Raw genomic sequence first — 15,089 nt, 5'->3', positions numbered from 1 at the left:
TATCACTCCCAAACGATCTCTACATATTGAATCCTTCTCTCACTTCTCACAATATCCTTCAAGCCTTCTCTCGTCTCTATGACCTTTTCCTGCCCATCTTTTTTCGATGTTGGCAAGGACTTTGTTTTCGAGTAAAGCTGATCCAACACTCCCTGAAGACCGATTCTTCGCAGCGACGGAAAATTGGTTTCTGCCGGATGAAGCGTAGCTTCCAACATCGATGTTGACAAAGGGTAACGGGGGTTAGAAAGGTCCAGCGTCTGTTGTGTTATCAATGTATAAGGAAGCCTATTTTCATGGGAACGCATACCTTCAGAACCAATAACTTTCTCGCTAATCTAATTAAACCTTTTTTGATGGTATCTTCTCCCTGTTTCCCCATACGAACACCTGCGAATCCAAGTTCTTGAACGCTTTTTGGTAGAACTTCAACCAAGTTACCAAGATCTGCAATGGTGGAATATGCCAAGTTAACTGACAAAAGAGATGAGACAAAAGGAATTCGCCGTAGAAGCTGGCTTGGATCTGGATGAAGAGTAAGAGGAAGATGGGTGAAATTTACAAAATCTGTTGTACTACAGTCCTCCCAATCCTCTACAGCTTCCTTGACATCATCACAATGCTCCAGAGGCAGCTGATTGCATAGAATGGCGCAATATGACTCGTCCGATATTCGAGGATAGTCCTCGGGTAGAAGCGACTCAGCATCAAGCAAATCTTGTTTGAGATGATGGTCGAGGTAGTTGACCTGTTCACGCAAAAGTCGGCCAATGGTATAGGTTTCATCTTCTTGATTAATCGCTTCCTCCTTCCTATCGTCTGGTTCGTAAATGATCGTCTCATTGTCAATGTTTTGTATGATGGTATACAAACAGCAATGTGTTAGTCTTGATATAGGTCTTGCACGTATTTTAGGGCGATGGGAGAAAAAAGCAGATACTGCCTCAAGTTGTAGAGTAGTGACTAGAGGATATTCAATAAGCTGCGTTTCCATGCGTTGACTTTTCTGAGCAGCGAATTTTCTTGCTGCATGCCAAGACGGCGGTTCTGCTGGGCCCGCTGTCGTTTGAGAAGCTATCCAACGAGAGTGCTCAAACCGGCGTAACAATTCAGCTCTGTATAGGCTTGTCAGAAGAAAACAATCATAAAGATATGTAGACAGAGCATACACACGGATGTATTCCGCCTTTATCCAAATCTACAAGTAAATCTGCATCCACTCCGCCTGCGGTATTTGGAGACCAAACGTTTTGACCTAGTATGTAGGGAGGAATATCTCTCACAATTCGACGCCTCCGAGGTCTCTCTGTCTGCTCAGGTTGTTGTCGCCGTTGAGATTGCGATGTATGAAGAAGATGTTTGAATGTTGGTACATGTCTAGGCATTCTTTTTCAACTACAAGATGAACTTTGCTGAAGGTAAATATTCAGCTGTCAATGATAGACAACTTGGGTCTGTCGAGGATTTGATCCGGTTTATATATAAACATATAAGAAAGTATATAAAGAATGGTAATAGGAATTTCTCTGGGACTAAACTACGAGCTATACAATTAGGCGTGCCAATCATGCCTATGCTACAGGCAATTGGGTGCCTCACTCCGTTGTGGTTTGGTATATAAATAATAATACCAAGTAATGGTCCAACACAACAAAACTAGCACAGGTTATGCATAGAATAAAGTATCCAAGGTAAAAGTATTCTACGGTTGATCTACATGTCCATTTCTTTTTCCTTAAGTGTTCTTCGTTGGCGGACTTGTCGACAGTCTTTACCACTCGCAATGTAGAGTGCTGACAAACTTACACCCGCCTATCTCCAGTTATCCTCGATTCTCTGACACTCTCCTTGAATGGTGCGTCGGTCTCATGCATAACATCCTCACAGCTATTCCGTGCAGTGGCCCAGTAAGCGACTGTCACGACCTACTCGTGGTTGTCTTCAACGCAGGTTGTAGGATTGTTGCGTCAAAGTTCTTGGTCCTCAGTTCTAGGTTTTGGTTCTCTAGGCTCTGGGTTTCTCGGTTATCATTAGGTTATGTACGGATGCAAGGTTTGTCGTATCTAATAACAGGCCTAGTGTTAATAATCTTGGACTTGCGTCGAGATAAAGATAAAGAAGAAACTAGATTACAATACAAAATAGCTATGTACACCAACCTCCACTCTCGGACATTCCCCGAACTCCGCGCTTGTTACAGTAAGCTATAACAACTTGGTCATTTCTGAATGTTGAAGGGTTTGTATCAGGTGTGTCAGGACAGAGTCATGACAGTGGCGCATTGAATGGTGTATGACCAGTAGTGATGACCGGGAGGCGTAGATATGACAAGAGCAGATGTTTCTGTCTTGATGATACCAACATTACGCTCTGATACACCGTTCAAGTCAGGAGCGTATCTAGGAATTGTCTGGTGGATGATCTCAGTCCGGTCGCAATACGGTTTCATAGAGGATTCGGTGCCCATATCAGAGCGAATAACCTTGACTCTGATACCAGATTGTCTCTCCAACCGATTAACGAATGTCTGAATGTGGGGTATTGCTTCAGCCTTTGATCTTAGCGGTATTGCCACGGCACAATCTGACAACTTGAATTCATCCACTTTGATGGTTGCCAGGTCATATTTGAAGTTTCCCCCTTTCGCCAGATCGACGAGTGTCTCTCTAGCGAGATGTTCTAAGCGACAGTGTTCTTGGTAGAGAGGACAGTCTACCTGAGGAACTACAAATGTATTACCCAGGAGCGAAGTGTTGTTGGAGTGAGTGATATGAATTTTTGGTGGACCTCTTTTCGAGATGGGAAAATATGGTCATGGATTGTGGCAGTGTGTTTCTCGAAATCAAACTTCCAACCAGTCTTTCGTAGTTCGATTTGTGATCGTGTTACGACCCCGCACACATACGGTATATATATCGGGTATACATGGTCGTAGCACAAGGATTGCTTGCTGTGCTCTATTGTTTATTGTTTGTAGCCATGTTCAAGAGATATGTATACAGCCTTGATAGATCGTGGATCCTCTTTGAGGATCAAATATCGTACGTTACATCTATAGGCCTCTTTTACATGCTACAAGCACTTATCATCGTCCGACTCTCACACGGATTACTATCACCACTTACAGTATCGCCTGTAAGCCCAGCATCATCGTCCACCTGTTCTGGATATCCAAGGCCACCGGACCGGATCGTTAAAACAGGATGTTCATGCGTACATTAGGAACGTAATAAACGTCCTTAACTCAAATGCCTGGTAGAATCTGAATATCCCCTTTGTGGGTAAAAGTGAAAAAGCCAGCGCCTGCAAGGCCGAAATTGACAGGATAAACGCTCTTTTGGTTAAGAGGGAGCGGTCTCGGACCAGGTAATGGGTTGCACCAGAATCAACCAAGAGTCATCCGCTTGGTTGGCTTCGCTGCTTTGGATATGGTTGAACAATCCAAAGATGCCATTAGCGGAACTCCAGTTGCTAGCGTCAACATGTAGCCCTGCAGCCTTTGTTCTCCTGTGCATCTTGGTGGCCTCGGTCATTTGGGCTTTTGGTAGCTCCCCTGCAACTTTCTTTCTGCAGTCTTCTTCCCTGTGGTTATTTTATTCCACATCAATTGCATTTGAACTTCTCTTTGTTCCTATTCTTGTCTCTCTTCTGGGTCTGTCTATCATTTTTCTTATCTCAGCGCTGCTTTCGAGCTTGGTTGCTTTTGAAATCTATGTTGGTACTGCTGCGTACTTTGTCATAATAGAGATACTCGTAGCATCCCTTTCCATCTCCATGCGACGAGTGTCGGCAGATGAATTCTCTTGATCGAGTTTTGTCATTTCATCGAGTATGTCTTGGGCATCTTGGTCCACCAATCGTCTGTTGGCAATTCTCTGTATAGAATGTTAGCTCCAAGTACTGTTATAGCTTAAAAAACCTACCTGTTGATGTATACAACAACAGACACATCAGCTCGCTTTCTTTGTGGGTTACATCCTTCAGCTATAGCAAGAGCCTTGAGTTTGTTTCGCATCGGATCCATCCATGTCTGGGGTACTTTGAGTAGAGGAAGGTTGGTGGTGGCTTTGTTCCAGAATTGAACTTCTTCACCTTCCCTATGGACAGCCCAATGCCAAATTTACCAGTCAGTGAATGTTTATTTGTAGGATGGAGCAGGCTACATCGGCGATAGTGATTATCTCGTACAAATAAGTCATGCCAGATAGTGAACGGTCCTAAAAAACAGGGCCTTCTTCTATGAGGACATCAGGAAGTACGGCTTGTTGGAACCAAGTGATGATATCTGGAACTCTTATTATTCACCATCAAATCAGCTGTCTCATATGTGTAACCTACGAACGGGATCTCTCTGCATCCCTAGTTAGTACATTCATAAAACTTCAACATGAAAGACTTACCCAGACGACGCCAACGGCCCTATACATAAGCCTCATGGGAAGCTCAGATTCGCCTACCGCGTTAACGAGACGCCAACAACCAAGGAGCATTTCACCTTGTGAATCTATTAACTAGGTTTCCGCAAGCCAAACATAAGAACTTGCCAACTATTTACAGAAAAAAAAGGCATTAGGTCAGTACAAGATACTTTTCTGTTTCAGATACGGCCTACTGACTGTGCCGGTTTCCACATCAGCATAACCAAAACAACATTGCAAATCTAAACTTACAACGAAAATAGTGATCCAAGGAGCTTCTTTCGCCTTGTCTCGCATCGTTGAAAAACACCTGCCCTTATGAGTACGCTTCCCGTCTTCAAGGCCCAAACTTATAACTATACCGGCCTTTCTAAACCGCAGCGGGCCGAACAAGACCTTTCTCGATAGCTTCATGTGGAGTGGCCACCATGAATCTATCTTCTTGAACTGTGTCGTGCTTTCTGTACCGATCGTCCGAATCAGCAAGTGTAGAAAGAATATAACTGGCTCCTTGTAATAGCATATGCAGAGAGTCGTTCGTAAGTATAATAAATGTCCCATTTGTAAAATAGAGATTTTCAAAGTATTCTGCTGAGGCTGTCATTGACGTGCTGAACCCTGCCACTGCGGTCACACATTTCATCTCTGGATACTCTGCCGCTGGGATATAAAGTAATTGTTTAGCATTTCAGGAAGACAACAAACTGAGGCGCTGCACACCGTTAATCATCGCTGGCTCGCGTTCAACTTACTATCAAACTTGCGTGCAACATACTGGTGCCGCCAAGGCTCAAATGCGTCACAACGGCCAAAAAACAGAGAAAAAACAAGCCAACAAAGGTCCTGCGAGAGCAGAGAGCAGGCATGGTGGCTAAATAAACCATAGCCTGTACTTGTAAATAGAAACATAACAAGTAAAATGAATACTCATCATTCACTGAACATAGAAAAATTTGAAAGTACCAGTAACTTGACCTTTCTATACGACCACTTGAGATACAACATGAATAAACATTTACACCAGATATTTGGATTTATTAGTATGCTCAATACACAGGAGTTAGCAATGGTAGCGCAACCTCGAAGCGAAAAAGGTCTGCTCTGGAAGTAAACGATACATGCATACAGCTCACTGCCCATATACTGGGAGGAATTGGCCTCCACCAGGAGTGAAAAGATTGAGAAGGGACAAAGCGAAGATGGAAGATCTTCACTTGATCGGATACCTAGCAGCAATCAAAACACGAGGTTTCCTATCAATATAGATTCTGGTCAGCATCGAGTGTGGCATGACAGCAAGTATGAGAGGAGAAGGAGAGTCAGAGAGAGGAATAGTATCAATCAATGCCGAGGCTCAGTAACAGCCTTCTAGTTGAAGAAAAAGAATGTTCATCCGTATCGTCGGTGACTGGGGGATGGCATAGGACATTCAACTCACTTATAAGCAGGCAAAATGTGCTGTAACAGTTTTTTTAAATATTTTGTTGAGAATGAAGTACAAGTCAAGTTGAAGATACAAATTCAAGACAGTTTGAAAGTTTGGAGACTTTATCATTCCCTAAATACACGTCATTTACATATATGGCGGTGATCTCCGCTGTGGCACTTCGTTCCTGAGGAAATGGTGCCTGAGTGGTCACTCATCTTGCTTCATTATCAGTAAAATAAAAATAGAATTAGTATATATAAAAAGAAGCAAACGGCAAAGATGCTTCGTATTAATCACACAACTATCAAATTATTTCTCAATCTCTTTCTTGCGCTAAACATTGTCGTCCTCATAATATTTTTCTTCCCCATCAAACAAGCCCATGTCATTCTCAAGGATCATGCCTGGGACGGATTATCACGGTGCAATGGCAGCAGTGAAGAATACGACAGTAAGCTGGCTCTAGGAATGAAAATGGCACAGGAAAAGGGATGCACAATGTGCGAAGTTGCCCCAGACCTTTGTCAAGAACTGGGGTTAGTTAGTAAAGTCAAGTGCTATCACAAGGTGGATGACGACTCAAAACAGGAAAGAAAACCTCAAAAAGGCGCTTTCTTATTCTGGAACAAATCAGCGTCTCCAAAGGGTACTTGCAAAACTCAAACGAGGCGAGCGATTGACTGTTGGCGTGGTCGGTGGTTCTGGTACTTTTTTTTACTAGGTTGTGGCCTTTGAGGAGTATTGTAACACATCTTCGCAGTATCAAAGGGATTTGGAATCGACAGAGAAGCAGACTACTATCCCCATACGCCTACAAATCTGAACCGTATCGTATTTGATCGTCTGAATACGCTATTTCCTGCTCCAAATGGTGTCAAGGTGGGAGATAGTGGCAGGACTGAAAATATGAACTCTTTTATCAACGGAGCTCAAGGAGGCGTTGGCAAGTGCTTTCGTGGTCTCAACGCGGTACAGTAACCAACTCGCAAACAGGCACAGATTACTTTTCTCTCTGTTATGGTGAACATTTACCAGAAGATATGGACCTGGTACTTATTGAGTTGGCTATCAACGATGAAGTGTGAGTGTGTTATCCTTGAAAGTAAGCGGGTACTGACCAGCAGCTTCTAGTTTATTGCGAAATATCAACTCTTATGAACTGATGGTTCGAAGTTTGTTGGATCTTCCCAACAAACCTGCCGTCATGAATCTCCAAGTGTTTGCTCTTAAATTCAACACTGTTACCAATGGTGGCGATATGGCAAGTGGTCTTACTATTGGTATGGAGTCTTTTTGACAGTGCGGACGAATGGAACAGCATCAAGGTGTCGCACAACTTTACGATTTGCCAACTCTCTCCCTTCGAAACGCCCTATACCAAGAAGTTCTCCTTAACTCTTCTCTCGTTGACGAGCTTTTCTATGTCCATCCTGAAGGGGAGGTGGACACTCGGCATGTATGCTCGAAGGTTTCGCTCGTCATCAGATTGCGCTGAATCCTAATGCTAGCTTTCAAGAAAAGGCCACAACCTTATGGGACGTATTGGGGCCGCATATATTGATTCCCAGCTCTGTGAAATGAATCAGTATGAGGCGAGCATTTCTAACGCAGCCTTCGTTCCTGTTGATCAACTTTATCCTATTACGCCCATGCCCAGAGTATGTCGACCGAAATTCGTTGTCATTCAGCTGTATTCACTGTGCTTATCCAAAAAAAAATGGGGCAGATTCAGCTAAACATGAAGTACAATAAAGATCTCACATTACCACCTATCAAACCTCAGTGCTTCTCAATGAATGGAAAAAAGCACCCTCTGGTTCCTTTTGAAAACAAGGGCTGGTATGTCCCACATACCATCTGTTTATCTACTTGTAACAATTGACTTCCAATGACAGGAATAAATGGAATTGGAAAGCAAAAAATTATCTTGTGTCCTCCGTCCCAGGCTCCCGTGTCAAATTCAGACTCCATCCCACTATTGGCAATGTTGAGGTTCACTATCTCCGAAGCTATCAATACAAACTTGGAAGCGTTAGGTGTTGGGTTGATGAGGAAGTAGATAGGGCAATCAAGTTGGATGGGTTTTGGCAAGAGCCTTACAATATCGGGCGGTATATACCCATAATATTTGGAAACTGAATACCTGGCTCATATTCTGTTTCTTTGTTAAAGCCGCCACCATTCGGGATGATCTAACCCCTGGGGAGCATTCATTGACATGTGAGCTTCTGAATGAGACAGCAGATCCAGAAGGCGGTAAAGAATTCAGGTTGATCTCTGTGATGAGGTGTGTTTTCCTTTACTCTTTCTTTTAGGCGAACAAGTGACTGTATAATTAGTATATAAATGAAGAAGTTCCTAAAGCGGTGAAATTCGGAGACAGCGCCGGCTTCATTAATGTTGCTTCACTGCGAACAATTGAGGAGTGCCTGAAACATAGATTAATAGAACATCATCAAAAGGAAGCTTCTTGGAACAAATAAGTGTCTATATGTATCTGTAGTTTAAGTGTTTTGTTTCTCATGTATCTTACCCTAGCAGTGATTGAATGTTGGATAATCAAGAGATGAAAGACATTACGACGCTCGAGAACAAATTTGTTTTAATTCATCAGAGTTCAAAATACAGTTGAATGCTCTCAGAAACCAATATCATGTTGAATGTTGTACATATGTATACATTTTAGTGGTGGAACTTTCAAACAAACATCAGCATACACTCTTGCCTTTTTTGTGTAGAACGCACCAGTCTCAAGTCAGTGTGGCAAAACACCAGTCCATTCTCATCTGCCGCTTTTATACACTCCTTGTCCATAATACTTCCACTTGGAGCAGCCAAGTACGTTGCCCCGCTCCTTTTTGCTCGGTGAACATTATCGGGGAAGGGGAAAAACGCGTCACTTGCACAAGCAACACCAGACAGCTCCTTCATGTGGGTAGCCCTTTCCTCCTTGGTGAGAGGTCCTGGCACAAACTCAAAGAGGGATTCCCATTGAGCACGTTCATCACCTTCCGCCTCAAAGGCTTGGCCAGTGACAAACAAATCAATAGCATTAGCCTTATCGGCCCGTTTGATCCCCTTTTTGAAAGGGAGCGAAAGAACTCGTGGGTGGTGTCGGAACCACCAGTTGTCAGCCTTGTCACCTGCAAGACGGGTACAGTGAATTCGCGATTGCTGACCCGCTCCAAGACCGATAACAGTGCCCTTAAGAGCGTAGCACACAGAGTTGGATTGTGTGTACTTTAGAGCAAGAGTAGCGACGATAAGGTCTGTGATTGCAGAAGAAGGAACGTCCTTCTTCTCAGTTACGACATTTTTGAAGAGAGAAGCATCAATTTTGCAGTCGTTGCGTCTCTGCTGTAGAGAGATTCCATACACTTGACGAGTCTCAATTTCTGGAGGAACATAGTTGGGGTCCATTTGCAAAACACAGTATTTTCCGCCCTTTTTCTTACTCAAAATTTCGAGGGCTTCTGGCTGAAAAGCGGGAGCAATGATACCATCAGAAACTTCACGAGAAATGATCTTGGCTGTGAGGGTGTCGACAGTATGGGAAAGTGCAATAAAATCACCGAAAGAAGACATTCTATCGGCACCTCGAGCGCGCGCGTAAGCGCAGGCAAGAGGAGAAAGATCTTTCAAATCCTCAACGCCAAAGACCTTGGCAGCTCGTTCATCGAGAGGAATACCAACAGCAGCGCCCGCAGGAGATACATGTTTGAAGGAAGCGGCTGCAGGAAGATCGAGAGCAGCAGAGAGTTCCTTTACGAGAGCCCAAGAGTTGAGAGCATCAAGGAGATTGATATACCCGGGAGAGCCAGAGAGAACTGATAGATTTTAATAAAACTTAATCCGCATGGATGAAAACAAGACGCACCTTTTATGGGCATTTCACCTTGCTCAACAAATGCCTGAGCTGGCGTTTGATGAGGATTGGCGCCGTACCTCAAGCCTAACCTTTGGTAGCCAACACCGGCCCCAGCCTTGAAATCATTTTCGACATCTGGAGTAGAATAAATCTTTCTAAAGTAGTCACTGATAGCCTCATCATAACTCTTGGTGTCCTCAAAGGCTTTTAGTGCAAGCCCTCGTTTAGTCTCTGCGGAGACCTCGCCGTTAGCCTTGAGCTCGTCGAGTATAGTTTCATAGTCTAAAGAGGAAGATATGATGGAGACTCGACCGTGATTCTTGGCCGCGGCACGGAGAAGAGTGACACCTCCAATATCAATCTCCTCAATAGCGCCTGCTAAAGTGCAATCGGGTTTGGAGGTTTGGAGAACAAACGGATAGAGGTTGCAGACGACGAGAGTGATTGGCGAGATCTTGTTTGTGGCAAGGTCGGCAAGATCAGAGGGAATGTCTCGCGAGAGAATACCTATGGACAGAAAATTTGGCACAAGCGTCGTTTCGGCATTTGATATTACTTGCCACCGTGAATAGCAGGATGAAGAGTTTTGACGCGGCCACCCAACATCTCGGGAGCCTTGGTGATGTTTGAGACATCTCTGCTCAAACATCAGCCTCACTCTCTCTTCCAAATGGCGCTGGCATGTATGGATTCTGCAACCTACTCAATTTCAATGCCAGCTTCACGGATCATCTTGGCAGTGCCGCCGCTACCCAAAAGCCTAAACCCGAGCTCCTTGAGCCCCTTGGCAAAGGGGAGGAGGCCAGTTTTGTCATACACAGAGAGCAATGCTAGAAAGATGCATTGTCAGCTGGTTTGATATAACGTTGCACCAATCGCAATCATAGCGAACCTATGGGAGCTTCAGACGACATTTTATATAGTAATGCCTAGAGAATAAAGAATGTACAACAATTTACGCAACGTGTTAGAAATTTTAGACATAAACCAGAGATGTGGAGGTTGCGATATGTTGAGGAATTGCCACGTCATAAGTATAATCTATCTTGTGCATGAAACATCTAATTTTATATTGTTGTTTATACGCAAATAAAAAGTGATTTGTATACGCTACAATCATATACTTCATCGCAAGCATAGAGTCTGCAGCCTCCACCCATTGTATCTCGACATGAGCATCTTGACTATATGCTTCACTGTGGCATAGTATGATTGAGCATTACAACCATGATTCCTGTGGGTATAACCATGCCATTTTCCTTCATATATTATGAAACGGTGTTGGTAACCTCCTTGAGCCAAGTGTTTGGAGCAGTCCAAGACAAGCTCACTGGTTGTATATGAAAGCACGTTCAGGATGGTTTCTCGCTCAAGTGATGAACCGCAATATATCATTGTATTTGGTATTTGCCAAGTCTCGGGTTGATGCCTCAAAGGCGGCTGCCTGTTATTGATCGCCTGGATATGTGTTCTTCTCCATCTTTTGCACAATCTCGACAGTTTTAACAACGCCTATGGTGAAGCCATCTGCGTCAGAATGCCAGACACCGACTTTTATAGCCCTTGGTAGCGATAGCTGCCCTGTGTTTGTTTACTCGGCCGCCGATTCATGTCATAGCTGTGTTATGTTGGAACGCTCAAAGTCATCTTGAATGAATCATTTGATCTAAATCGTAACCTAGTATGGTAGGTGGACGGAAGAAATGACTATCTTGATATGACTTTTGCGTCGCATGGGAATGGCGCTGATATTGTACAAAAGCCATCGCTCCTGTCGTTGTTCTATCTGCATAGGGGATACGAGCGAGAGCATCTTCTCTTTGGGACTTGCCCTATCATCATCTTTGGGCGACTCCTTGCCTTCGACCCTATGATTTTATAACGAGCAAGTTATCTGCAAGTATGAACATGCTTCAGTACCGTGACCACTACATCTGGCTTGAACATGTAATAATTTTGCTAAAAGCAACTTGCCTTGGGATTCCTCTCAATAGTGACGACCACCATAACTCATTACAAAACCACAGAAATCCGTGATGGTTAACCTCAACTGGCAGATTTCGGCAAATGATCTTCAGGAACGACCATCTTCCAGAACATAACCAGTGTTCTCAATCAAGATTTTACTAACACACTCACTGACGACAGCTTCAACTTTGACCATGCCAGCATACGGCTTGACGCAGGTGTGCAGTGGGATGTACAGTTTGACGGCATCCATCTTTGATACGATGGGGCAGGAGTAAGCTCTCTCTTTATTATCTTGAGGCAGTGCTAGGCTCGCAAGTGTTGAGTTTGGCGGCGTCGAGCTCCTCTGCGACCCCCTCTACCACAGCGATGTTAATGCTCAATGACCTTTTACATTCACCGTCAAAATGATTTGGGTATTGACAGCAGCCAATCATGCACCTCTAAAATGCACGCAAAATTACAACCTAAATTGACCTAAATTATAGATTGGTATGCCACCCATGATAAGCATCAATACTGAAATGCAAAAATGTCCAATGATCATTCCGTTCCCTGCCCGTCTCGCCCTCGTTCTTCTCTTGCTCTTCTTTCTTCCTCTGTCCAATTCACTTCCTCATACCTCGGCGGCAGTTCAAAAACGTTGGGTCGCTCGGGTGCGACAATCCTACCAGCATCACGGTGAATCATATATTCCGGTTCTGGCGCGTGTTGCTGTGGTACACGTCGATACCTTCCTGGGCCCGGGGCACCAGAGATCGGACCAGCCAAACGCCTACGTTGAGATATGGCGAGCGTTTCTCTTTTCAAATCAACCGCCTCCTCATTCTGGCCTTCGCCAGATGTTTGTCTTTGTCCATCTTGGCCATCATCTGTAGAGGAATCAACATCCAGAGATGTGGGTCCATGTAAAACCAAAGGACCAACTTGGCGCGTGGGTGGGATAGGGTGCTCGGTAGTGCTGTAATACCGTCCAACAGCTCTTTCTGCTCCTGCTTTGGTATAGGTACCTGAGTCTCGATGCCTTAGTGCTGGATGTGGATCATGTGCGCACATTATCCCACTCGTAGCTCCATCCGGCAAGAGTGCATCCATGGAAGAATGCCTGGGCGTACCGTTGTCCACTCCTTCTCTCCGTTCGTTCGCACCGCTTCCAGCTTCTGCCCCTGCCTTGTGACCCAAGGATGTGCGTCTTGAACCAACCTCACCATAAGCTTCGCCAGCTCCAAGTCCTGCAAAACCTGAATCAAACGTAGTCGACCTTGATGTGGTTTGCGGAGACAAAACGAAATTTGGCCCAATCACCTCGCTATCTCGGAAAGGATTCAGAGCTCCCAAGGGGCTTGAAACTGAAGGAGAATTGACGATAGGTTGATTGCATGAGACCAATGGCGAAATTTCACGCTCCTGCTCGTGATTTCTTCTACTTTCCCGTGATGGAATGAGATCTAGCTGGTTCTCTGACGTCGAACCTCTCTTAGTTGGCACAGGCGCGATCCTGTTAATCCCAAAAATATTGAATGGATTCTTTTTTGCCACTCTACCGTTTCCATTTGAGCCGTTCATAACCAAGGCAGTTCCGGTAGCATGATGATTTTTAAGTCGACAATAATAAAAGATTGCGCCAACAATGACAAGTGTGCCTACAATCGAGCATACCACAGCCACAATTGTACGGAAGAGTCCATTTGAACTTCGGAAAGGTGTAGCAGATTGATCTTGGGCTGGATTTGTGTTAGTGCTGATTTACATTTGTCAGGTCATACTCAGAAAGAAACGATACAAATCTTACGGTGCAGTATTTGATGCAGTAACACTCGGCGCTCCATTTCCGTTGTTTTTGTTTCCCACGCAACTTAATGAGCCTTGACCCACAGTAAACATCTTACTACTCCCCCCACTGGCCCACTCTTCTTCACTTCCTATACCTGCTACTAGTATGAACCTCGTTCCTTTTGCCATATTAACTGTCCAGTTCAGGTACGTCGTTCCATAAGAGATGAAAGTGGTTGGGTTATCTGACAATGATGTTTCAGGTAGGTACTTAGCAAATTTAGAATCTTTATCAAAAGTAATTGGTATGGAGAACGAGTTTCCAAGGGGAATGATTCCAAACATAGTTGGCGGTTTGGTTGTATTTCCTGAATGATCACTGGATGAAGTAGCCATTTCCTCGAATTCCTTCATGTTGAGTTCAATTTCATCTCCTACAGCCGCATTGCGCTTGATATCTGATGTCACGTTGGATTCTAAAGAAGTTGGCCAAGATAAGGAAATATTGGAACACTGAGGTGGGTAGTTATTGTCGTTGACTGCAGAGAGGTTGAAAGAAAAAGAATAAAGGGATAGTATCTGGTCGTCAGAAAGAAAGCAGGAAGAATCTCCCTTATTTGATGCTCCGACAGCTATTTGTCGTCAGCGCCAAGTTTGGTAATCTAAATTTGCTTACTCATCACATCAGTAGTACCAGCAGAGCTTATCCCAGATGCTCCCCACATAGTTAACAAGAATTGTAATCCTGCAGGCTGTCTCACAGTCAAATTATAAGAATTGGTTCCTGCTGGTATTGATTCAATCCAAACCTTGGATTCTGTTAGAGCCATTCATGACTGGCTAAACCTTGTTTAGGAGACGAGACTTACATTATATCCATGCTCTTTAATATCAGTCTGAAAAGCATGAGCGTGGGTCATCTATTGATAAATAAAATTAGCTTACCGGTGTAAGCAGGAGGTGATACGGCCCATCGTCTCCTTCCCACCTATATGACCATTAGCACAAGTCGAGAGACGACATCAGAAAGGACTTACCGCACGGTAGATATTCCACACTGTGTAGCACTACCATATGTATATTAGCAACTGTAATATTGTAACTGAATGAGAAGCTATAAAGATGTTTTTACTGAAGACCATGGCATGTTATGTCCAAGATAAAGGCAAATTTAGCATCAACAGACCATAACGCTCAACTCAAGCATCAGAATGTCTGGAGAAAAAGCCAAATGAAATCTTTTGATGAGAACATGACGGATATTTCATTTGTCATTTCAGCAGAATTTGTAATTTAACTCACGATGTCATATTGACAGAAAGATATTCCGCCCTCACGCTTTGCCATAGCGAGCTAGCAGCAAGAACAAGAACTCCAACATAAGCACATGGATACACCATAGCGTGACGGTTGATTCTGTGATTGACCCAATTCGACTAAGAGCATGTAAACGACCTGCGTTGGTACTGCCCACGTTTTCCAGCTCGTACAATGCTTGTTGCTCCGGAAGCCGTAATGTAGTAAACGTCTTTGCCCCGAGCACTACAAATAGAATCAGCTGTATTTCAAAATCTTCTTCAAAGAATCTTTACCAGCCAGTAGGTTTGTACAAATAAAACAAAAGGTAAAACAA

At 43.9% G+C, this 15,089-nt stretch overlaps 5 protein-coding genes across 5 annotated transcripts; 1 reads left to right on the top strand and 4 right to left on the bottom strand.

The window, feature by feature from the left end:
* Positions 1–2: 2 nt before the first annotated feature.
* On the bottom strand, positions 3–1,385 carry L203_104775 (uncharacterized protein; the record flags this gene model as incomplete). The annotated part of the gene is made up of 3 exons (XM_066214153.1): positions 3–260; positions 311–1,115; positions 1,174–1,385. 3 exons carry the CDS (start codon positions 1,383–1,385, stop codon positions 3–5), a joined length of 1,275 nt encoding a protein of 424 aa, XP_066070250.1.
* Positions 1,386–3,817: 2,432 nt separating this feature from the next.
* Positions 3,818–4,490, bottom strand: L203_104774 (uncharacterized protein; the record flags this gene model as incomplete). The annotated part of the gene is made up of 4 exons (XM_066214152.1): positions 3,818–3,875; positions 3,924–4,092; positions 4,339–4,351; positions 4,401–4,490. The coding sequence occupies 4 exons, from the start codon at positions 4,488–4,490 to the stop codon at positions 3,818–3,820; spliced, it is 330 nt and encodes a 109-aa protein (XP_066070249.1).
* A 1,636-nt stretch (positions 4,491–6,126) lies between these two features.
* On the top strand, positions 6,127–8,193 carry L203_104773 (uncharacterized protein; the record flags this gene model as incomplete). Its single annotated transcript, XM_066214151.1, has 12 exons — positions 6,127–6,383; positions 6,436–6,551; positions 6,608–6,790; positions 6,841–6,928; positions 6,979–7,108; positions 7,166–7,303; positions 7,356–7,505; positions 7,574–7,686; positions 7,743–7,839; positions 7,907–7,958; positions 8,020–8,134; positions 8,187–8,193. The coding sequence occupies 12 exons, from the start codon at positions 6,127–6,129 to the stop codon at positions 8,191–8,193; spliced, it is 1,446 nt and encodes a 481-aa protein (XP_066070248.1).
* Positions 8,194–8,529: 336 nt separating this feature from the next.
* L203_104772 (phosphoribosylaminoimidazolecarboxamide formyltransferase/IMP cyclohydrolase) lies at positions 8,530–10,629 on the bottom strand (the record flags this gene model as incomplete). The annotated part of the gene is made up of 6 exons (XM_066214150.1): positions 8,530–8,541; positions 8,593–9,674; positions 9,725–10,222; positions 10,276–10,352; positions 10,419–10,545; positions 10,608–10,629. The coding sequence occupies 6 exons, from the start codon at positions 10,627–10,629 to the stop codon at positions 8,530–8,532; spliced, it is 1,818 nt and encodes a 605-aa protein (XP_066070247.1).
* Positions 10,630–12,226: 1,597 nt separating this feature from the next.
* On the bottom strand, positions 12,227–14,856 carry L203_104771 (uncharacterized protein; the record flags this gene model as incomplete). Its single annotated transcript, XM_066214149.1, has 7 exons — positions 12,227–13,424; positions 13,476–14,088; positions 14,133–14,265; positions 14,326–14,352; positions 14,402–14,444; positions 14,494–14,523; positions 14,759–14,856. 7 exons carry the CDS (start codon positions 14,854–14,856, stop codon positions 12,227–12,229), a joined length of 2,142 nt encoding a protein of 713 aa, XP_066070246.1.
* Between the last annotated feature and the right edge of the window lie 233 nt (positions 14,857–15,089).

The sequence above is a fragment of the Cryptococcus depauperatus genome, chromosome 6 (assembly GCF_001720195.1).
Source record: "Cryptococcus depauperatus CBS 7841 chromosome 6, complete sequence".
In the NCBI taxonomy this organism is placed as follows: Eukaryota; Fungi; Basidiomycota; class Tremellomycetes; order Tremellales; family Cryptococcaceae; genus Cryptococcus; species Cryptococcus depauperatus.
Note: the sequence above shows the minus strand (reverse complement) of the source record. Positions and strands in the feature narration are given on the sequence as shown.